Here is a 20,880-nt window from a genome sequence, read left to right as displayed (position 1 = left end):
CTTTCTTAAAGATTAATAATCTTTGTGTTACTGTTTAAAAACTCTGAGATCTACCATTTTTGAATTTTAATAATTTTAGTTATAATGCCAGTATTTTAATAAAAGCCTAGACATTTGGCTTTCTTCTTTCTTCTTCTTCTTCCTCCTCATTCTCTTTTTCCTTCTCCCAGCTCCTCCTTCCCTCTCCTCCTTCCTTTTCCTTTCTCCTGCTTTCTCTTCTTCCCCCACATTATTCAGAGCACGAAAGCAAATTCCTTCTCATTTTTCAGTCTGGTTCATATCTTTTTCTCCATTCTTCACTGTTCGTTCCATCTATATGCATTTCCCCATTCCTATGTCCACACAGGCAGAATTAAATGTGTTGAACTGTATATATTGCCCTCTTCTTTTTTTTCCTTCCATCCCTGACAGAGCCTACCTATGATTCTTCCTTTGAAGTTCATTTGACCTCCTCTTTCCCTTGGGCCAGGTACTCCCTCTTGTGGATCCATATTTGGGGGGTGGGGGTGGAGGGTTAGGCTTTTTTTAGTTTTTCAACATTTTTTCTGACTCCATGATCACCCAAAATAATGGAATTTTTAAATTAGAGGAATTTTAGAGGTCACATTGTCCACTCTTGTCAATTAAAGATAAGGAAATCTGGAATGTAAGTGATGGAATAACTTATCCAATATCACACAGGCTATAAAAGACAGAACTGGATTTGAATTCAGGTTTTCTGACTCAAAAATCAATACTGGTACCACCAGATCTTGTTGATGCATTTGACAGAAATCTTGCCATTCATAAAATCTTGCAGGTAAAAGAGGATTTCATGGACCCTTTAATGAAACCTGTGTAGAGTGGTGGAAAAATCCATGAACAAATCACTGCACTTCAGGCCCCAGGTTTGTCATTAGTAAAATGAAGAGGTGTTGTATTACCTAACCTCTGAGAACTCTTCCAACTCTGTAACTGTGATCTATGCTTCAGTGGGTAGCAATCCCCTCCATCACATCTCTGACAAGTTAGTATCCAACTTCCAAGTGAATATTACCAGGGAGGAGAAAATCTTCTGAAATATTTCATTCTCCTTTTAAATAGTTCCCTACATTGAGCTGAATTCTACTTCGACAATTTTTATACATTTTTTTCCTACTTCTATTTCCCAAGGTCATTTTGTGTTTAGATGCAGTTGACATTTCTTTCATTGAACATAGTCCAGACAATTATAAATCCTTTATAGAAGACAGGAATTTAATAGGAGGAGAAATTGCAATTGGAATCTTTGAATGGAACACTCAATTGGATCATTCAAATATTTTTTTTCAAACCTCACTTTCATATTTACTACTTCTATGATCTTGGGTAAAACACTAACATCACTGATCCTCAATTTCCTCTCTATACAATGAAGAGTTTGAACCAGATGGCTTCTGCAGCCACTTCATGGCCTAGATATATGACTAAGGCTACTATGTGCCCTATTGTATATGGAACTGAGAAATGAAAATGGTAGTTTGACTTGGGAAAGTCAGACACCATCAGATTCTTCCTCACTATGTTTTTTTTTTCCTCTAGATTCTTCCCTTTCTTGACTACTTTCCAAGAAAAGCCCCAATCATGTTTTAATTCACTCCCAGTTCTGTCCACCTTCCTCCTCCACAGACTTGCCAGTTATATTTTCTTCTTCTGTCCCTCACTATGACTCCTTTTTCTTCCTTTCTTCTTCCTTCAAAGATGTGAAACTCTCAGCAGTTCAGAAAGCTAGTACAACCTCATTAGACTGACTATGGACAATGTTATACCCATTCAGAGGAATAAAACCAAAATAAAACAAAAACAAAAACAAACAAAAAATAACCTTTCAGAATCTGAGGAACACTTTATAAAAATTATCTCTTATGTATCTCTTTCCCTTAATCCTAACTCCTCATACCAAAAATGACTTATCTGTAAATATGTTTATCAAAAATATGTATGTATAATATTAACCTAACTGCCACTGAGGGGAAGGGGGTGGGAAGGGAGGGTAAAAGGAAATTTTGTAACTTAAACACATACATATGCATTATGTGAATGTTAAAAAGATGTGAAATTATTAATCATTATCATATCAACTCTGTTATTCTTCCTGTATTTGGTGTGTCAATCTATTTCCTTACAACCTCATTTTACCATCATCCTTAAAAATTTTTGGACCCAAGGATCCCTTCCTGGTTACTACTCTTTTTCTTGTCTCCTCCATTAGATTGTAAGATCATTAAAGACAGATCCTTAAAGGTCTTTGCCTTGTGTATTTGTATGATCAGTAAGCACATAATAATTGCTTTTTCATTCATTGATTCATTTAGTTTCATTTTATTGGATAACCTTCATCTTCCTCATGGGAAGAACTTACAACATTGTATTTCAATACAAGAAAGCAGTCGACCTTTAAAGATAATACATTCTTCCTTCCCCTCTACTTCACTATCCTATACATGTTTATCTTTACAACATTTTATAGGGTTGGTTTTTTATTTTTGCTTCAAAGGCACTTAAGGGCGGGGGGGGGGACCTATTTCTCATTTCTCCTTCAATTCAAGTGCTCCCTCTGGTGGTCTCCCAACAGGCTCCCACATTGTTGCACACAGTGGTTCTCTTCCCTAATAGCTTCATCCCATTTTTTCCACATTAGAACTGTGATAGAATAAATGCAGAGAGATCCTAGCGGGTCCCACCCTCTATCAATACAGAGAGGTATCTTCTATGCAACTAATCATCTTAAAAATTTGAGGTTGTGAACTACTTGGTACTACATAGTGATTGTTGTATATTTTAAAAATTAAATATTATCTTTTCACTTAACAAAATATATAATATAAACCAGGAAAGGAAGAAAGGAAGAAAGGAAAAAAAGAAAATACAGAAAAAATTCACATAAAACTTGTTTTTTTCATGCTATCTAAATAGATGGTCTATTTTCTAGGAAAGAAAGAAGGCATGGAGAATGAAAGGCCACTGACCAGAAAATAATAAGCAAACATTTCCACACAATTCTTTCTTGGGATGTCCTAGGTAAGAGATAGGTGACTTTTGTTTCTATAGGAAGATAAACTCTTCTTTCTGTTTCATTCATAATTTTCTAAAATAGGTAGTCATTCAGTTTCTTTTTAGACTTTTTCCATCCCTTATGCCCCGAGGGATCTTTTTTTCTCTATGAAAGGTACTGGATTTCAGGGAAATTGCTTATTTGACAAAACTTACCTTTCCCTTTTAAGTAACCAGATCAGCTAGATCATCACTATAGACCCAGAGTTCAGGATCAAACCAGGTCCTTCATTTTAGGATGTCTCATATGAGGTAAATAAACCATTATCTTCTCTCAAATACTTTTAAATTCTACCATTTATCACATAATTCAAAATGATCAAACTTATTACTTAAAATTTCTTTTTATTGAAAACTTAACAAACACCAAATAAAATGGGCATTTCCATTAATGTATTAAACTGGCAAAGAAGGTCTATTTTTATTACAATTTACTTTAAATTTATATTGTTGGTTGATTGTTGTCCTTTGTTCACTAAGAAGAACATAATGATATTGCTATGTTAGAGTTTGCATTGTCTGACTGTGGTTGCTCAAACCAATATGAACTCTGAATGCTTGACCACAGACTGGGTAGAAATAGTCCATGTGAAAAACTGGGGTCTGTATTTTAAGTCTAAGATTTAATTCTTATTGCCTCGATGACTTCAGTTCAATCACTATGACAAATGATGGATTGGTCTAGGTCTGAGGTTATTAACTGTTACATGTAAAAAGTTCAAGAGACATAGTTTCTGAGTAATCATCTTATTAATCATGTTAGCACACAATTAATAAAAGGAATCAGAGATATGGTTGAATGCCAAAGACCCCTCATGAATCCCACTTAATGCATATATGCCCTTGGAATAGTGGGTATTCCAGATGTCAGAAATAGACTCTGGTTAACAAGGAGAATAATGTATATTATAAGGAGGGGTAGCTCTATTCCAACAAAGGTCTGAGGGTAACTTTGAACATGTCATCTACTTTCAAATTACCCCCAGTCTTAGGCAGCCTTAGGCAGCCTTAGGCAATATAGAGGAAAGATTTACTTTTGGGATTTGTCTGATTGGAACACAATGGGTTTGAATTCACTTTAGATTAAATTCTTTGTAATCTTTTCTCTGTAAGGTTGAGTAAGGCAACAATTTCTCCTAGATAAGATAGTCTAGGGGGTAAAATTTTGGGAATGTCTGAGATCTTCCCATGCTTTGTTCTTTCATAATCTAGGGTAAATTTAAGGGGTTCTGTAAACTTTAATGGGGAAAATTTGCATCTTTATTTTCACTTACATGTAACTGACATTTCATATTTCTTTCAAATAAGAATTTCAAAACTTATTCTGAGAAGCGGTCCACAGTTTTCCAAAAACTTCTTGATTTGTGTTTCATAATCTCTCTTGGCTATAGTCATATCCATTCAGGCAATTGTAAAATTGTTGGACCATTCTTTTTTAAAAGATTTCCATTTTTTCCTTTGCAATGCTGATGATGGTGTTTATCCTTCATTCTAGAAGAGGAACATGAAATCAGGGAGGTGATGCCATGACAAGCACATGAATTGGATTTGAGTGAGGGGCTGCTGTGCGAAGTATCCAGCCTTACTTTCTCTTCTGGAGTCATCTGGGTCCAGGGGCCAGATTGGAGATGGCCCTGGGTGTGAGACAGTCATAGTTAAGTGACTTGGCCAAGGTCACAAAGCTAAGTAAATATCTGAGGGTGGACTTGAACTTCCATCCTCTTGACTTCAAGGCTGTTGTTCTATCACTGCATCACCTAGCTACCCTTGTGCATGCTGCAGGATTGAGAAAGTCAATTGCCTTCTTCACTTGTACTTTGGCTGGAATGAGTTGATTTTCAAATACCTGGGTTTCCTGACAAGCCACTTTCCTTAGTGGGTTATTGCCAATGCCTTCTCCAGGTCAACAGGCAGGCACAATGCATAATTTTCTTCCAGTGATTCTGAAAGGTGTGACAAGTTGAGATGCCAACTCTAGTATGCCAACACCCCATTCTCTGTGGAATTCACTCCGTGCTCCACTTTGAACTAGAATCCTTGAACTAGATAAAAGGCAAGGTCTCTTCCACGTCTAAATCTATAATTCCCTGAATTTTTTGAGTCTCAATTTCCTCATCTATCAAATGCAATGATTAGGCCAGATCATCCTTGAAGGTCCCATTTTATGATCCTACATTTTAAAAACATTAATACAGAACCAGGAGAGATTTGTGTATTCAGTTTGCAGAATGTATGTCTATTTATTTCTTGTAGAGTCATTTACTGAGATTTCTAGAATTTTGTGTTGTCTTTCTGAAGTACAAAGTAGGTTGAAGGGGTTACAGTTCTGGATCTCATTTTTTATCCTTCTGATTTTAGAATATAGATTTCATTGCAAGGGTTGAAAATCCATGTTTGTGAACATATATTATGGGAAAAATTATCAATCCTTTGAATCTTTACCTTAGATAGTTTGAGGTCGTAGGAATGAACATATATTCAAAAGTCACCATTGGTGCTTTTGTGTACATCAGTTTCAAGAACCATGGGTATGCATAGACCTATTATTATTCTACAAAGCTCTGGGCAGAAATTCTGGAGCTTTTGATGTCCATCTAGGAGCAAGCAGCTAGGAGTGAAGGATGAAGTGACTAAGTAGATGGGGAAAGAAGAACTTGAATTTTAGGACTTAAGACCCCCTAGGGAGAGATGTTCCCACCATGATGCAGACCCCAGAACTATTTAAGGTAGCCTCCAGTGAAGCTGCTACCATCGAAAGAAGCAGAGTGGAATGAGCTGAGAAGGAGCTATCTAGAGCAACTTGGGACAAGGAACCATTGCTATCTGTCAGCTTATTTTATTTACTAATGAGGGAGCTAGGTGGTACAGTTCATAGAGCTCCAGTGCTGGAGTTAGGTGGACCTGAGTTCAAATCTGGTTTCAGATATTTGACACTTACTAGCTATGTGACCTTGGGCAAGTCACTTCACCCTGACTGTCCTTATTCCAAGACCATCTCCAAACATTCTGATTCATATCTGGTCACTGGATCCAAGATGAAGCTGGAGAAGAAAGTAAGGATGGTGACTTAGCACTGTGACTCACAAGTTGGGAAACCATAAACTTCCATTTTCTTTGAATATAGAGCTTTGGATTCTGAATAGTGCTTGTTGTTTTTAATTTTGATGACAATTTCAATAGAAATGATTTCCTCCATAATTATATATATTTGGTATAATTAAAACATTATTAGGAGAAGGTGTCCATAGGTGGTGTCACCAGACTGCTACCAAAGGGGTCCATGATACTTATGGTTATCTCTAGTCTAATGCTTCATTAGAGTATGCAGCTAACTTTGGGGACTTCCTTCTCTGAGCATTAAAGAGTTTGTTGCAGATTTAAAAGGAAAACTGAGCCAACACACAGGTGGCTACAAATTACCAGAAAAAGAGTGGGCAACTTTACAGATTTGGTGTACAGCACCATATTTACTCAGCTGAGCCAGAATATTCACAGATATCAAGATTGATATGACACAAATGACAGGCAAGTTCAGAACCCACTAAATAAAAAATGAAAATTCAAGTGAAGCTTAGAAAAATGCAGGATTCTTGACTCTAAGAAAGCTAATGAAATTCAGTTTTATGCTGACAGTCACCATCCAAAGTATTTTTATAATGCCCTGTCAACTTTTTTATGGGACAAAGAATTATGGCACATCTCAACTACTCAGTGCTGATGGAGCAATATTGATTAGTGATAGGTTGAACACTTCCCATAGAGTTCTTAATATACCATCGTCAATCAATGCTTAAGTCATAGACTGTATACTTCAAGTTGAAGTCAATCCTTCCCTAACTGAATTTCCAACTGAAGAAGAGATTTTGAATCCCATTAGGCTCCTCTTATGTGACAAAGTTCTTGGTGCTGATTCTATTCTTGAGATTTATAAGTCAAGGAGTTCATTGCTCATATAAAATTTAACTGAAAGTTTTGGTTATATAGCAAGAGGTTATCTCCAAGGGTTCAAGGATGCTTCTATTGTTCATTTATATAAAGGGAAAGGAAAAAGTTGTCCTGTGACAACCATAGTAGCGGAAGGGTCTCTCTCTCTCTCTCCTAGTTAATACTAGCAAGATGTTTGCTAGAGTCCCCCCTTGAAGACTGATTCTTCACCTGGAAGATGATCACCTACATGAGAGCAAGTGTGGCTTCAGAAAAGGCCAAAGAATAGTCGATATGATGTTTGCTGCCCAACAACTCTAGGAGAAATGCTAGAAGCAGGAAGAGCTCTGTATATAATGTTTGTTGATCTGACCAAGGTCTTTGTCATGGTTAGTCTTGAGGGTTTGTGAAAAATCATAGACAAATAATCCAAAGAAATTGATTAGTATTGTATGCCAGTTCTATGATGGCAAGGTTACATGGTTTTTGGAAAATAGATGATGATCTGGTGCTTTCTCAATTATCAATGGAATGAAGCAAGGCAGTGTTCTTACTCCCATGCTTTTTGTATGTTTTTCTATGACTTCAATAAAGATGAAAGTGACAGGTCAGCTACTGCACAGGAGATAAATTATTATCATACAAAGGTTACAAGTCAAGACTAAGCTAGAGGGGGGAATGGCGCGTGACTTTTTGTTCAGACAATTGTACTCAATGTGTCCTCTGAGACTAAGATACAATGAAGTATAGATCAATTCTATGCTGCTTGTATTTAATTTGGTCTAACAACTGATATCAAGAAAATTAGATTCTCTATCAGTCAGTCATATACCATGTATATGTAGTGAAGTACAATATCAATGTTTGTGAAATTCCTGTATAGAAAGGGGTCCCTGACATCCTTCTGGGCCCTGAGAAATTCCTTAGAAATATAGCTTTGGCTGGATGCCTTTGGGTCTGAAAATAGTCTGATAGGACCCAAGGGGTCATGGATATACCATAAAATTGTCTAAAGGTTTACAAAGCACCCTTGTTAGCCTAATTATCTTGCTGAATCTGTTAAATTGCAGGACTGCCTCCCCCTTCCCCAGATGTGGCTGGAACCATAAGATAGCAAATTCCTGACTCCCTCCATCTCAGAAAATATGTTCAAACATTACACAAAGACCCTGACCCCTTCTCACCCCCTATCTATACGGAAACCTATGTTTACATATGTATATGTCAATATAATATATCTAATTGCTGTCTTTGCTTCTCTGTATCCTGCTTGCTCTCAGTACCCCCACCCCAAAATACTATAAAAACCCTATCCCCTGAACACTCAGGTACTATCTGATTTGGGTGCTCAATCCCCAGACAGTCCCTGGGAATAAAGATCTCCAACCTTATCAAATTCTGGTCTCCGGCTCCCTCTTTGGGTACAACAGTAGAACCATTGATTACAGCAAATGAATTTGCTTTGGTCTGATCCCAACAGTTAGATATACTGTGCCCTGACCCCTACATAGTGATATCATTTTGGTCCTCTTTCAGAAAGATGGAAAGGAACCACCACCATCCCTCCAAATCACCAAGCACAGCACCTCATATATATCATATTAATTGAATATTTACTAGATCTATTAAAACTAGAGGAATCCTTAGTAAGCTTTTAATCCAACTTTCTTGTTTTATACATGAGAGAACTGAAGGTAAGTAATTTGCTCAAGGTCACATAGCTCATTGATGTCCAGTTCAGTTCACTAGTCTAAGGATCCCCTTATGAAGTCTTTTGTTTTGTGGTAGCTAGATAGTATAATGGATAGAGTTTTGAGGATGGATCAGTAAGAAATGAGTAACACTCCTACCTTAGACACAATTTCAGTTTCTTCTTCTGTAAAATGGGGTAATAGATCAGCTACATAGATCTGTCATGAGAATAAAATGAGATAATAGATGGATTGAAGTGCTTTATAAACCTTAGAATATCAGGAAAAATGTTAGCTATTATTTTAATTATTGAATTAATGAGAGAATAAATCAATATCATAAAAGGAATTATATTTAACATCTGACTTAAAAATCAGTCTTATACACCAGGATTTTTCATTGAAAAAGAAACATAAACTGGACTTCATTTATTGCAACATTGCTCTATCAGATCTAGTTGGGTCAAATATGTTCAATTCCTGACTGGAACCATCAATGCTTCTGATATTGATTAAATACATCACAATATCTCAAATCAACTAGTGAAACCACACAGATTTGGGGTCCTTTTGCTGGGGCAGGGTACAAAAGGGAAGTGCTACTGCCTGTGCTCTGGATCGCAGGTTGGGATAGTGTATAGAAGACATATTGAGGGAGACCCTGCTTGATCTCTTTAGACTTAATATCTTGGTGACTATCCAGCAGTCCCAAGGGTAGGTCAGAGCTTAAAGTATAGGATCCAAACACCGTCTGCATATTTCACAAGGAGAAAGGTTTCCTGGAGAACACATGAGAAAGACTCAAACAAGACTCCAAGTTTCTCCCTCTCAAAAACAAAAAAAAAAGCTAGAACAAAGGGGAGCCGCATTTTTCCAGGATGTGACAGGAACACTTTACTTCTTTGCATAAAGTTATTTTCTTTATTTTCCCACACAGGCCAGTGATTGCAAAACTCTTTGCATTTGCAATCACCTACTCTTGGACTGAATGGGAAATTATAGGTATTACTGTTACTGAGGTCATTATCTATGCTTTAAGCACACATGGGCTCAGTCCTCCAAGCACTGGACTTGTGCTGAACCAATCCTTCCTTCAATCCACCCATATTTCCCTTTGTATGTTCTTTATCTCTGTGACATTTTTCACACTCTTCTCTACAACTTACAGTGACCTCCCTTTGTGTTAATTCACCTTAAATTGATCTATTTCTATCTATTCTTTAAAACCCAATTTAGATTCTACCTCTTAGAATGATTCCATAATTGACCAGAATTTGAGAGTTGGAAGACATCTCAGCTGTCATTTTGTCTTAATAAGATGGGGAAAAGAACCTCTAAATATATGTTGCTTTACTAGTGATTTCTTGCTTCTCAGAGCCCTTCTCTTTATTTTACAGAATGGAAGAATTTGAGAGGTGAGGGATCTCTTGCCATTTAATCCAACCTATACTCAAAAAGCAATGCCTGACAAGTGGTCAACCATTCTCTGATTAAAGTCCAATAAGGAAAGGAAAGGAAAACCAGCATTTCTAAAAGCATCGCATTCCACTTTTAACAGTTCTAGTTCTTGCAATATTTTTAGATATGGAAGGGACTATGTTGATAATCTTTTCATTTTATTCATAGAACAAGATCCAGAAAAATAGACTCTTGCCCAAAGCCACACAGTCCATAAGTAGCAGAGCAGAAATTTGAATATAGGACCTACTAAATTTCCAAATTTAGTAATCTTTCCACCATCCTACATTGCTTCTTGGAGAATTCTGTCTTATCTTCCTGGGTCTTATGTAATACTTTATTTTGTGATTCTCAGAAAAGCCTTATTGCATGCTATTGTTTTATAGGCCTATGTTTTGTTCATTCATACATTCAACAAACAATTAAATGCAGGCAGTATTCCAGACATAAGTGTTATATAGAAAAGACACAGAGGCAAAAAAGAAAATAATCCTTGACCAAGTGGAGTCTATAGTTTATTAAGGATATTAAATATTTATGTAAATGAGTAAATATTGTTGATTTCCTTTCTGGACTCCCTTAACCTTCTCCAGGTGAGTCTTGAGGGGGCAGGAGACAAAGAAGACAAGTTCTCCCTTTGTACACCAAGGTCTCTGTTTATTTGCCAAAATATAAGTGCTTAAATATTCTCCCCAGTATCTAATCCACTCCCACTCTTGTGGCACTTAGTAAAACAATGTTCTGGTACTCAAGGGCATCAGGTAATAAAGATTTACAGTATTCCCACACAGACAACAGTCCCCAACATATCCCCCTTCTTGTCTTTTTTTTGAAACAAAGTTATTACATAATGAATGCCACATAAATTGTAAACAAAAGTTCAAAATAGTATAAATAGATGTCAATTAAACAATAGTAAAAAGCAATATTCCCAAATTCCTTGAAATATATTTTATCCCCAACTTACAACAAAGATTACAGTTTTTTCTTTTGCTAACAAAAAACATTTCAAAGCAATCAAATTCAAAACCCAAACTAAAAGGAGTAACAATTAACTTTACCACACACATAACCAATTAAGACCAGTCAACAAAAATGTAAACCATGGGCACAGGCTTTATTCAAAAGACAAAATTTAAACTTCCCAATCCCAGAAAAAAATCTTCTTCCCCTTTTTTCTTAATTGATCAGGAAACTTCCCAACTATTGAAAAATATTGTCATTGCCCAACCTCCCCTTCCTCCCCAAACCAGGAAGAAAGCATGGGGTCCCTTTATTTCTAGAATAAGTTTTTGGAGGAGTCTTACCCTTGTAGTGAAGCCTGCATTCCATCTGAGACATAAGCTTGAGTTTCAAAGTTCCAAGAAGGAAGCTTTCCCTTCTCCCTCTCTTCTCCCTCTGCAGAGGGTGGTAAGAGCAGAGATTGAAAGAAAACGTTTGAAATTACTTGAATTGTTGACAACAGTACAATTTGGAGTTGTTTCATTTTCTGAACAGTAGTCATCACCAACTGTGCAATAGCATGTGACATTTTTACTCTCAACACAAGAAATAGTTAGTGTGGACTTCATGGTTTTCTGGTGCCAGAGCAAGAATCCTGGCTTGTTTGATTGTAGGCTGGAGAGTGAAATTCGTATCAGTGTCAGGGTCTGCATCAGGGCCTGCATCAGTGACGAGAAGTTTCTGAAGTTAACCGTAGATTTAGGGGTTTGGGTTGCACTTAATGTGCATAGCACAATCAGGCTAGCAGCTGTGGCCAAAAGGTACAGTAAGCAGGTCCTCCTCCACATCCTATTCATGGTGCTGGTATGGACTGCTAATGAGGAAGAAACTCCATCCCCTGAGATTCCACTTCCCGTTGACTTCTCAATGCTGAATACTATTTGTCTTCTCATATTCGCTTTACACCTCCTTGTAAGAAATCAATCTGTTATTTTCTCTGGAGTCCTCTACTCCAGGATGTCACCTGGATTCTCATACTTGTATTGCTGGTCCTTATCCCGGAATTAACTCAGATAACTCCACCTTCCTGTCCCGATTTGGACTTCATATGTTGAGTCCCTTTCCAGAGTCCCTTATCTTTTCCTCAGGGGAGCATTGAAAGGGCTGGAGAGAAGGAAGAGAAGTTCTCTCTTTGTACACCAAGGTCTCTGTTTATTTGACAAAATACAAGTGCTTAAATATCCTCCCTAGTCTCTAATCCACTCCCACTCCTGTGGCACTTAGTAAAATAATGTTCTGATGCTCAAGGGCACCACATGATGAAGATTTACAGTATTCTCACATACAACAATCCCTAATAAAATACAAAGTAAATGCAAATTTAATTTGAACAGGGAGAGTGCTAGCATCTGGAAAGTATCAGGAATGATTTTATCTAGTAGGTAGCACTGGAACAGATCCTTGAAGAAAGTCAGGCATTTCTCTTTTTAATCATATTTCTTTTTTCCTCAATTAAACGGTAAATAATTTTTGTTATTTTAAAACAAGTTTTGAGTCCCAAATTCTGTTCCTTTCCCCTCTTGCCTGTCTCCCAATCCTGAGATAATAAGTAATCTGTCATAGGTAAGAGATGTATAATCATTGTAAATATTCAATATTATTGGGAGCGGCTAGGTAGCGCAGTGGATAGAGCACTGGCCTTGGAGTCAGGAGTACCTGAGTTCAAATCCAGCCTCAGACACTTAATAATTACCTAGCTGTGTGGTCTTGGGCAAGCCACTTAGCCCCCTTGCCTTGCAAAAAGAAAACTAAAAAACAAAAATATTCAATATTATTTTGTTATTTTGTATAAGATTTCAATAAAAAAGAATAAAAGATGACTAATATGGAAATATGTTAAACAAAATTGTACATATGCATTCAGCTTTCACCAGATAGTTTATCTCTATGAGGAAGGGAGAGGGAAGAAAGGGAGGGTGCAGAATAATATGGAACTCATAAACTTGCAAATGGATGGATGTCTTTGCATATAATTGGAAAAATAAATTAAAATTTAAAAATGAATGAAAGAAAATAAAGTGAAAAGCATCAAGTTTAGTCTCCAATCAGATTATTATATTCCTGGGAAAACTAAGCCATTCACAGTTTTTCACTGTATAATATTATTGTTACCATATATGCAACATTTCTTGATTCTATTCAGTTTACTTTATATCAGTTTAGGTAAGTCCAGATTTTTTTCTGCAATCATCTTGTTTGTCATTTCCTATGGCACAATAATATTTCATTAATAGTCATATGGCACAGCTTATTTAGATATTCCTCTATTGATGGGCATCTCTACTATTTCAAATTCTTTGCTACCACAAAAAGAGCTTCTGTATTTTTTGTACAAATATATCATCCCCCCTCTTTTTAAACTCTTTTGACTATAGACCTAGCAATGATATTTCTCAATCAAAACATGTACAGTTTTATAATACATTGGGCATAGCTCTAAATTGTTCTCCAGAATGGTTAGATCAGTTCACAACATGATCAATTCATTAGCATTTCATTTTTCCCACCTCCCCTCTAACTTTTGTCATTTTTCTTTTTTGTCATATTAGCAAATATGATAAGTGTGAGGTGGTACATTGTTTGAATTTGCATTCATCTAATCAATAGTGACTTAGAGTATTTTTATATGAATTTAGATAGCTTCAATTTCTTTATCTGAAACCTGTCTGTTCATATCCTTTGGTGTTTTATTAATTGAAGAATGACTTTTATTTAAAAAAATTTTTTTCAGTTCTATATATACATATTTGAGAAATGAGGCCTTTGTATATGTTGCAAAAAAATTTCTCCCAGTTTTTTGCTTTCCCTTTAATTGTGGTCACACTGGGTTTGTTTCTGCAAACCCTTTTTAATTTATATATAATCAAAATTATCTATTTTATTTTTGAAATACTCTCTATATTTTGTTTGGTCCTAAATCTTTCCTCTTCCATAGATCTGACAGATTAACTATCCCATGCTCTCCTAATTTGTTTATGGTATCAACCTTTATGTTTAAATTGTGCACCCATTTTGATCTTATCTTCAGAGTAAGATATTGGTCTATGCCTAGTTTCTGCCATGCTGGTTTTCTGTTTTTTCTCGAATAATGAGTTTTTATTCAAAAAGTTGGGTTTAACAATTAAGAGATTATTATGGTTGTTTACTGTAATGTCATGTTACCTAATTTTTTCCACTAGTTCACTATTCTCTGAGTCAGTAATGGATTCTTTGATAGTTGTCTCTTTATAATACAGTTTGAGATCTAGAGCTAAACCACCTTCTTTTGCATATTTTCATTGAATCCTTTGATATCTTTAATATATTTTATTTTTCCAGGTGAATTTTGCTATTTTTTTTCCAGCTCTATAAAATATTTTTGGTAGTTTGGTATAGAACTGAATAACTAGATTAATTTAGATAGAATTATCATTTTTATTATATTGGCTTAATTTTACACATGAGCAATTGATATTTTGCCAATTGTTGAGATCTGATTTTATTACTGTGAAATGTATTTTATAATTGTGTTCATATAGTTTCTGGTTTAGGAGAACAATGTACACATTAACACATTAACAGAAACATTTTGTGATGATCAATTATGATGGACTGAACTCCTCTCAGCAGTTCAGTGATCAAAGACAATTTTAAAAGACTTGTGATATAAAATGCCATCTACATTCAGAGAAAAAAAAACTATGGAGTTTGAATGCAGATCAAAGTTTACTATTTTTACTTCTTAAACTTTGATTTCTATATTTTATCTTTGTCATGGTTTTTTTCCATTTAGTTCTGATTTTAATGTCCATTTCCAGTTATTTAAAAGGATTTAAGTGACTTTACCATAAAAGGCCTAAAAAGTATTTAACAAGGACTATAAATCTTTACGAAAGAAATTGAAGACTATGTTTCATTAACATCCAGAGATGTCATAGTCAAAGGAAGGTTAGAGATGTTAATAGCTGGTTAAGAAAATGGTATCTCAGAACTTAATTAAGGATTCTGGACCAAATGTTAACAAATAGGAAGGAGAGACATCAGACCAGAGACACATTTAATAATAGCTAAGCATGTTCACCTAGGATATTGAATGTCTACTCAAAGGATAAATATGGGTATTCCAACCTGTGAGACATTCATAGGGAACTCCCAGTTGGGAAGACTCCCTCCCCCAAAACAGGGCAGTGTCTTTGCAATTTAGAGTCTTGGAAAATTGCCTGCAGCACATGCTCTACTCAAGGGACACACCTAGGATCACATAGCCTATGTATATAAGAGGCAGAATTTGAACTTGGGTCTGCTTGACTTTGAGGCTAATTGTCTGTTACCTATATAACTATAGCATGTTATCTCTCTTAAGTCCAATCAAAGTCTCTTAAAGGAAGGGAGAAATAAAAACTGGTCTCTATCCACCAATATTGTAGAGCGTAGCTACAATGTAGGAAAAAATATGACAGTCAAAACAACCAGAATATCAGAAGTCAAAATTCAAGAAAAGATTCAGACATTAAAAGCCAAAGCTCACACTGTATAAACTGCAAAAGCTTACATGATTTAATACAAAGTTTTATTATAAACAAGAAGAGAAAAGAGAAAGGAGAGACCTTTCCAAACTATGAATAGGAGGAAGGTGAATTAAACAAGAGTTAGAGTTAACCATAAAAGATAAAAAGGACAATTTTTGTTCATTAAAATTGAGGACTTTGGGGGCGGCTAGGCGGTGCAGTGGATAAAGCACCGACCCTGGAGTCAGGAGTACCTGGGCTCAAATCCATCCCCAGACACTTAATAATTACCTAGCTGTGTGGCCTTGGGCAAGCCATTTAACTCCATTTGCCTTGCAAAAAAAAAAAAAAGACATCCCTTCCCTCCAAGGAGCTCACCCTCTTCAGGGCTTAGGGACACGGAGAAAATTGAGGACTTTGCAGAAAAAAAACTGATTTTACAAGTCAAAATTATTAAGAACACAATTTACTGAGTGTATTCTTTGAAGCAAATTTCTCAGAAAAAAAGTCCTCTTCTTTTTAAACTTTACTTGTTATAAGAGAGAGCTTTGGTAGTGACAGAGAAACAGGGGATGGGCAGTGATACAAAAATACAAGGAAAGGAAGAGTCCATTAAGGGAAAATTAAAAAAGAAACACAGAAAAGAGAATGATACAAAGGATAATAAGGATTATAGATAAACAGGGTGGTTTTGTTGTTACTGTGTCAAATTTAATACATATTTTGAAAATATTGTATATAAAAGATGACAGTTTCCTATACTACCTTCGTTTTTATTTTTTATCATTGAAATGTTAATGTTCCAAATTCAATTTTGGCATCAAGAATCTAGGGCTGAAGCCTCAGGAACAGGGCATGGCATTCCCTCTTTTTTTTTTTTTCACAAAGGAGTTTCCCAAACCTCTGGATCTATCCAACCAGGATCATTCGTAGGAAAGCCTGGTCTCTAATGAGGTTCCTTTTTGTTCCCCACTCTAGAATTTAAGGTTTTTAAATTAGGCTCTCTATTTCATTTAGAGTCATCCAGATTTCTCACATCTAGGGTCTCCTCAGAGATGGAAGTAGGCATTAGGTATGAGACAGTTATTTTCTTCAAACAATATTTTGTCATGTGAAATTCAGATTGATCTCAGAAAAATATCCTAATGATTAAAGTTACCAAAAAATAGAATGGACTGTCTTGGGAGACAATGGATTTTTCCTCTCTGAAGGTCTACAAGCAAAAAGCTGGCTAACCACTTTTCAAGTATATTATTGAGGGAAACTCATTTTTAGGCATAAATTATGGGCACGCAGGGTTCTTACTACTCTGAAATTCTGTGCTTCTTTCCCAATCTGCCAATATTTTTTGAGAACAGTGAAAATAACGGCTGTGTATTTGGTTCAGTTATTTATTAATCTGCGGAAGAAGGACAAGGACAGAGATCTACTCTATAAAGAGCTGATTTTTTACATCATGTTGAATCCAGCCTCTTCCTGTTTTCTCTAGATTAAAATAGAGAACACTCTGTCCTGTTATCTCTTTCCCATTGGATGCCAGGTAAGTTTCTGATGAGAAATACAGTTTGTAGAACTTGGGTCAAAGATCTTATTTAAACACAAAGATCATGTGTTTAACTTGTGTTCAGGAAGGGAACTTTTCATCAAATTCTCAGGAAAAGTTTTTGTCTGCAACTAGAGAGTTATAATCAAGGGTCTTTCCATTTTGATGTTCCCCATCTCCTTTTAAGGTCCTTGGTTCTTTTGGAATTTTGATATTTAAAAACTGGTGCAGGTAAACTCAAAAGGACATGGAATTGTCTTGGTCTCCTATTGAAGAGTTGGCAACATCTTTTTGGCCTTATAAGGACAAAAACATATTTACATAAATTTTTTCAAGTTCAAACTATAGATAGAATTAAAGAAATTGGGGAAAAAGAAAAAGGGTAGGAAGGAAATGAGAAAGGAAAGAATGGAGGAAAGAAGAAAGAAATTAAAGAAAGAAGGAATGATGAAAAGAAGGAGGGGAAAATGAGTAAAAAAAGGAGCGAGGGAGGGAGAGATGGAAATAGGAGGGATGGAAGGGAAGACAAGAAGGCTAAAATACAATTAAAAACTATGTTCAATTCTGCTATATGTAAGCAATTAAAAATCCCATTGCACTTTTAAAAAGAGATAATTACATAAATTTAAATGATCAATACTTATAAAACTCATTTTAAGATTTACTTATTTACATTCTATTATGCTTGGTTCTGTGAATTTCAAATTAAAAATTTTAACTTTAATAAGACCAGCAACCCTGTCATTATGACTGTTTATGTGACAGAATTTGGATGACACTTTCCAAGAACCAAAGATCAGTAAAGGGGGTCTTTCTGTCTGGTCACCCAAACAAGATCTAACCTATCTAATCAATCTCCTTCAGTTTGTTTTTTTCCCTTATGAGATCATGTCAAAATTGTCATGAGTACTTCAAAATTTCATTTTTTAGATAATTTATGGATAGGATTCTGAATGAATTTTTCCAGTGACTGAGCAACAGTTGATGAAGTTTAAAGAAACTTCCCACATTGACCAGAGAGATGTATATCTTAAAACTCTGCTTGTGGTTGCATTCATTTTTGATAAGAAATATCTCAATATTTTAAATTAATTAAACTTACAAGTTTTTAAAAGTTTTAGCACTTAGTTTCTAAAGAAATTAAAGTTTGCAATTACACTCGGACTTTTGGGACACTTTGAATATCCAGTTCATATAGTGCTAGGCATTATAAAGGATCCTAGGAAATAGAAGGTATGTAGAAGAAAACACTCAGATTAGCCTAGGCAGCGAGGGTAATGAGTAGACAGTTTATGGGTTGGAGAGGCAAAAAGATGCATCTGTCTTCATTGGAAAATTCTCATCAGGACAGAACGAGAAAAAAGTCATGGTAAGTAGTATGAGGACTAACTTTTTGTAATGGTTTTCAAATCAGTTTGAACTGATTAACCTTATAGACAGTGGGAAGTCAATAAAATACTGATAAAGACACTGATAGGATCCAAAGCAGTGAAACTGGTAGTGGTGTATTCAGGCTGGTTTGAAGGGAAAAGAGGCAGTTGGTGATAGCACCACAGAGGAGACAATAATAAAGATCTGAGACTGGTGGAAGACCCCTACTATTAAACTTTCTAAAAAAATTGCCCTCAACTTTCTCTCCATTCAATGATTGAAGGATGAATGTCTTTTCTTGGTTCCCACTCTTCATCATTTTGGTAAAGAGACAATTTCGAGTGAAAAGACTGAGTCCCTTTTCTCTAAACTCTGGTGTACCCTGGAGTAAATGGAGCTCCCAGAAGAGATGGACAAGATGGACTCAAGGCAGAAAAGGGAGATTCAGGTACAGGATAATTGTTGTCACTCCCCATGAGATTTTTTTACTAAGTATTTTCATGTGATGGATGCCTTTTTTCTAGGAGTTTAGATTCTACATGAGATCATATTCATTATTAATGTTGAAATGTTTCTCTAGATATAGTCTCTATCTAAAAATCTTTCCTCTAAACATGGGAGTGAGATGCTCAAAACACTCTATTTATTCAGCTCTGGCAATGTGGTACCCTCAGGTTCCAAGTAATCAAAGGAAGGATTTTGATTATGTTCAAGTCTTATGTTGCTTGACAGTATATAAAACAACTTCCTAATTTCTTGAGAATCTCACTATCCAGAAGTGCTTTTTGGAGAAACCCATGGAATACTGTTTGCTTAGTAAGATTTAAAATAAACATTGAATACCGACATGAATATGTAGAAATTCTTTTGGGTGGTAAACAGTTTCTTTTATACTGCCTTCAGGTGTGCACATATTTTTCATAGTGAAATAGTTTTTGCTTCTTTTACTCCATTTATGTAAAGAAACAAGACTATGAGTGTAGAGTACTATATGATTCTCCATACAGTGGTTTCCCTTACAGTGCCATATTAATTAATTAATTGGGACAGTATATAATAATTACATTTTCTGACATATAATAAGTCTTATGCTTTTATGTCTTTCAAAAACTATCAGTATGCAATATATACTCCATTTCTTGTGAGCTTTTGTTAAATTTAGCACTGTTAACCATATTCTGACATATGCATTTTAATTTTTAATTCCTGAAAACACATTTATCACATTAAATATTAATTACACCTTTCAAAATAGTTATTTTTTCAAAATCTAACATTGATAATAGACTCTTAATAAGCTTTATCTCAAAAAAGTTTCCAGATCACTGTAGTATTTTCCTCTCCAATTCTGGAATAATTTTTTTTTAACTTTTCATGGACCTGTAACAAAGTTGTATTGCTATTGGAGAATTCCTATAATACCAAAACAATTCTGTTTTTCATCATATCAGTAGATTTATCATAATTTTTAATTTTATTCAGTTGGGACAAAATTTCCAGGCTTAATGAATGTAAAATAATTGCCCAAAATGTTTTTTTTGTGGGGTATGTGAATATTCTAGAGTCTGATGAAGATGTCCAGATCTCTCTTATTTGGACTTCTGAAAATAGTTTGAAATACAAAAGAATTTGAATGAAAAATGAGTTTCATTAGTAAAAATTATCTTTTTCTAATTTTTATTATATTTGTTTTCATATAACATCATTGAAAATTTTGTTAAATGATATTAAGATTTTCAACCAGAGTTATTGTTCTTAAAACTTAAAGAAGTCTACACACACTATAGAGTGATCAGAAACAATTCTTCCAACTAACAGTTTCTTATGAAGCTCTTTTGTTTTCTGAGGATCAATTAAACTATTCTGACAGCTCTTCATATTGTTTTCATTTTCATTTCATTACCCTTTTTGTTTTGGTCAAAGTGATCCTGCAATACTTGGGGACTTGAAAGATCTTTGAAATACTTCTTGAAATACTAACCTCTGAAAAACTTCTTATAGTTATTGAAGTGTAATCATTGAGAGTACAATTTCTGCATGTTTCCTTGAAGAAAATAGCTATTCTTTTAAAATCCCAGAATTAAAAACACAAGAGATTAATGGAAGATGTATGTATATTCCAAATAACTATCCAAATGACAAAGAATAATGCAAAATGAAGAAATCAGTTTTTACTGGTCTCATCTAGTCAAAGTAAAATATACAGAATTAATTTAGTGTCATTAGATGCACACAAATATGATTTTTACTGTCACATAATGAAATTTCAATTATTGTTTATTCCAGGTAATTTGAACACCACAGCAATTTTTCTTTGTTTCAAAAAGTTCAA

The 20,880-nt window shown here is 35.1% G+C and overlaps 1 protein-coding gene and 1 long non-coding RNA gene across 7 annotated transcripts in view; one reads left to right on the top strand and one right to left on the bottom strand.

The window, feature by feature from the left end:
* Positions 1-5,851: 5,851 nt before the first annotated feature.
* The window catches only part of LOC141520978 (uncharacterized), a 77,140-nt gene continuing 62,111 nt past the window's right edge, over positions 5,852-20,880 (bottom strand). Inside the window, exons 2-3 of the long non-coding RNA XR_012477817.1 lie at positions 8,847-8,906; positions 5,852-6,113 (exon numbers count right to left, since the gene is read on the bottom strand). This is a non-coding gene — a long non-coding RNA (uncharacterized LOC141520978). The remainder of the gene's footprint in view (positions 6,114-8,846; positions 8,907-20,880) is intronic.
* Positions 17,055-20,880, top strand: part of LOC141520976 (pulmonary surfactant-associated protein A-like) — a 39,393-nt gene continuing 35,567 nt past the window's right edge. The window contains exons 1-2 of one of the 6 annotated variants that reach the window (XM_074232982.1): positions 17,055-17,174; positions 18,832-18,996. In XM_074232982.1, coding sequence (XP_074089083.1) covers positions 18,833-18,996 — 164 coding nt within the window. In that variant the 5' untranslated portion in view covers positions 17,055-17,174; position 18,832. Of the gene's footprint in view, positions 17,175-17,202; positions 18,547-18,831; positions 18,997-20,880 lie in introns of those variants that run through there. The other 5 variants (XM_074232981.1, XM_074232984.1, XM_074232983.1 and 2 more) reach the window with 5 other exon arrangements.

The sequence above is a fragment of the Macrotis lagotis genome, chromosome 4, assembly GCF_037893015.1.
Source record: "Macrotis lagotis isolate mMagLag1 chromosome 4, bilby.v1.9.chrom.fasta, whole genome shotgun sequence".
NCBI lineage: Eukaryota > Metazoa > Chordata > Mammalia > Peramelemorphia > Peramelidae > Macrotis > Macrotis lagotis.
Note: the sequence above shows the minus strand (reverse complement) of the source record. Positions and strands in the feature narration are given on the sequence as shown.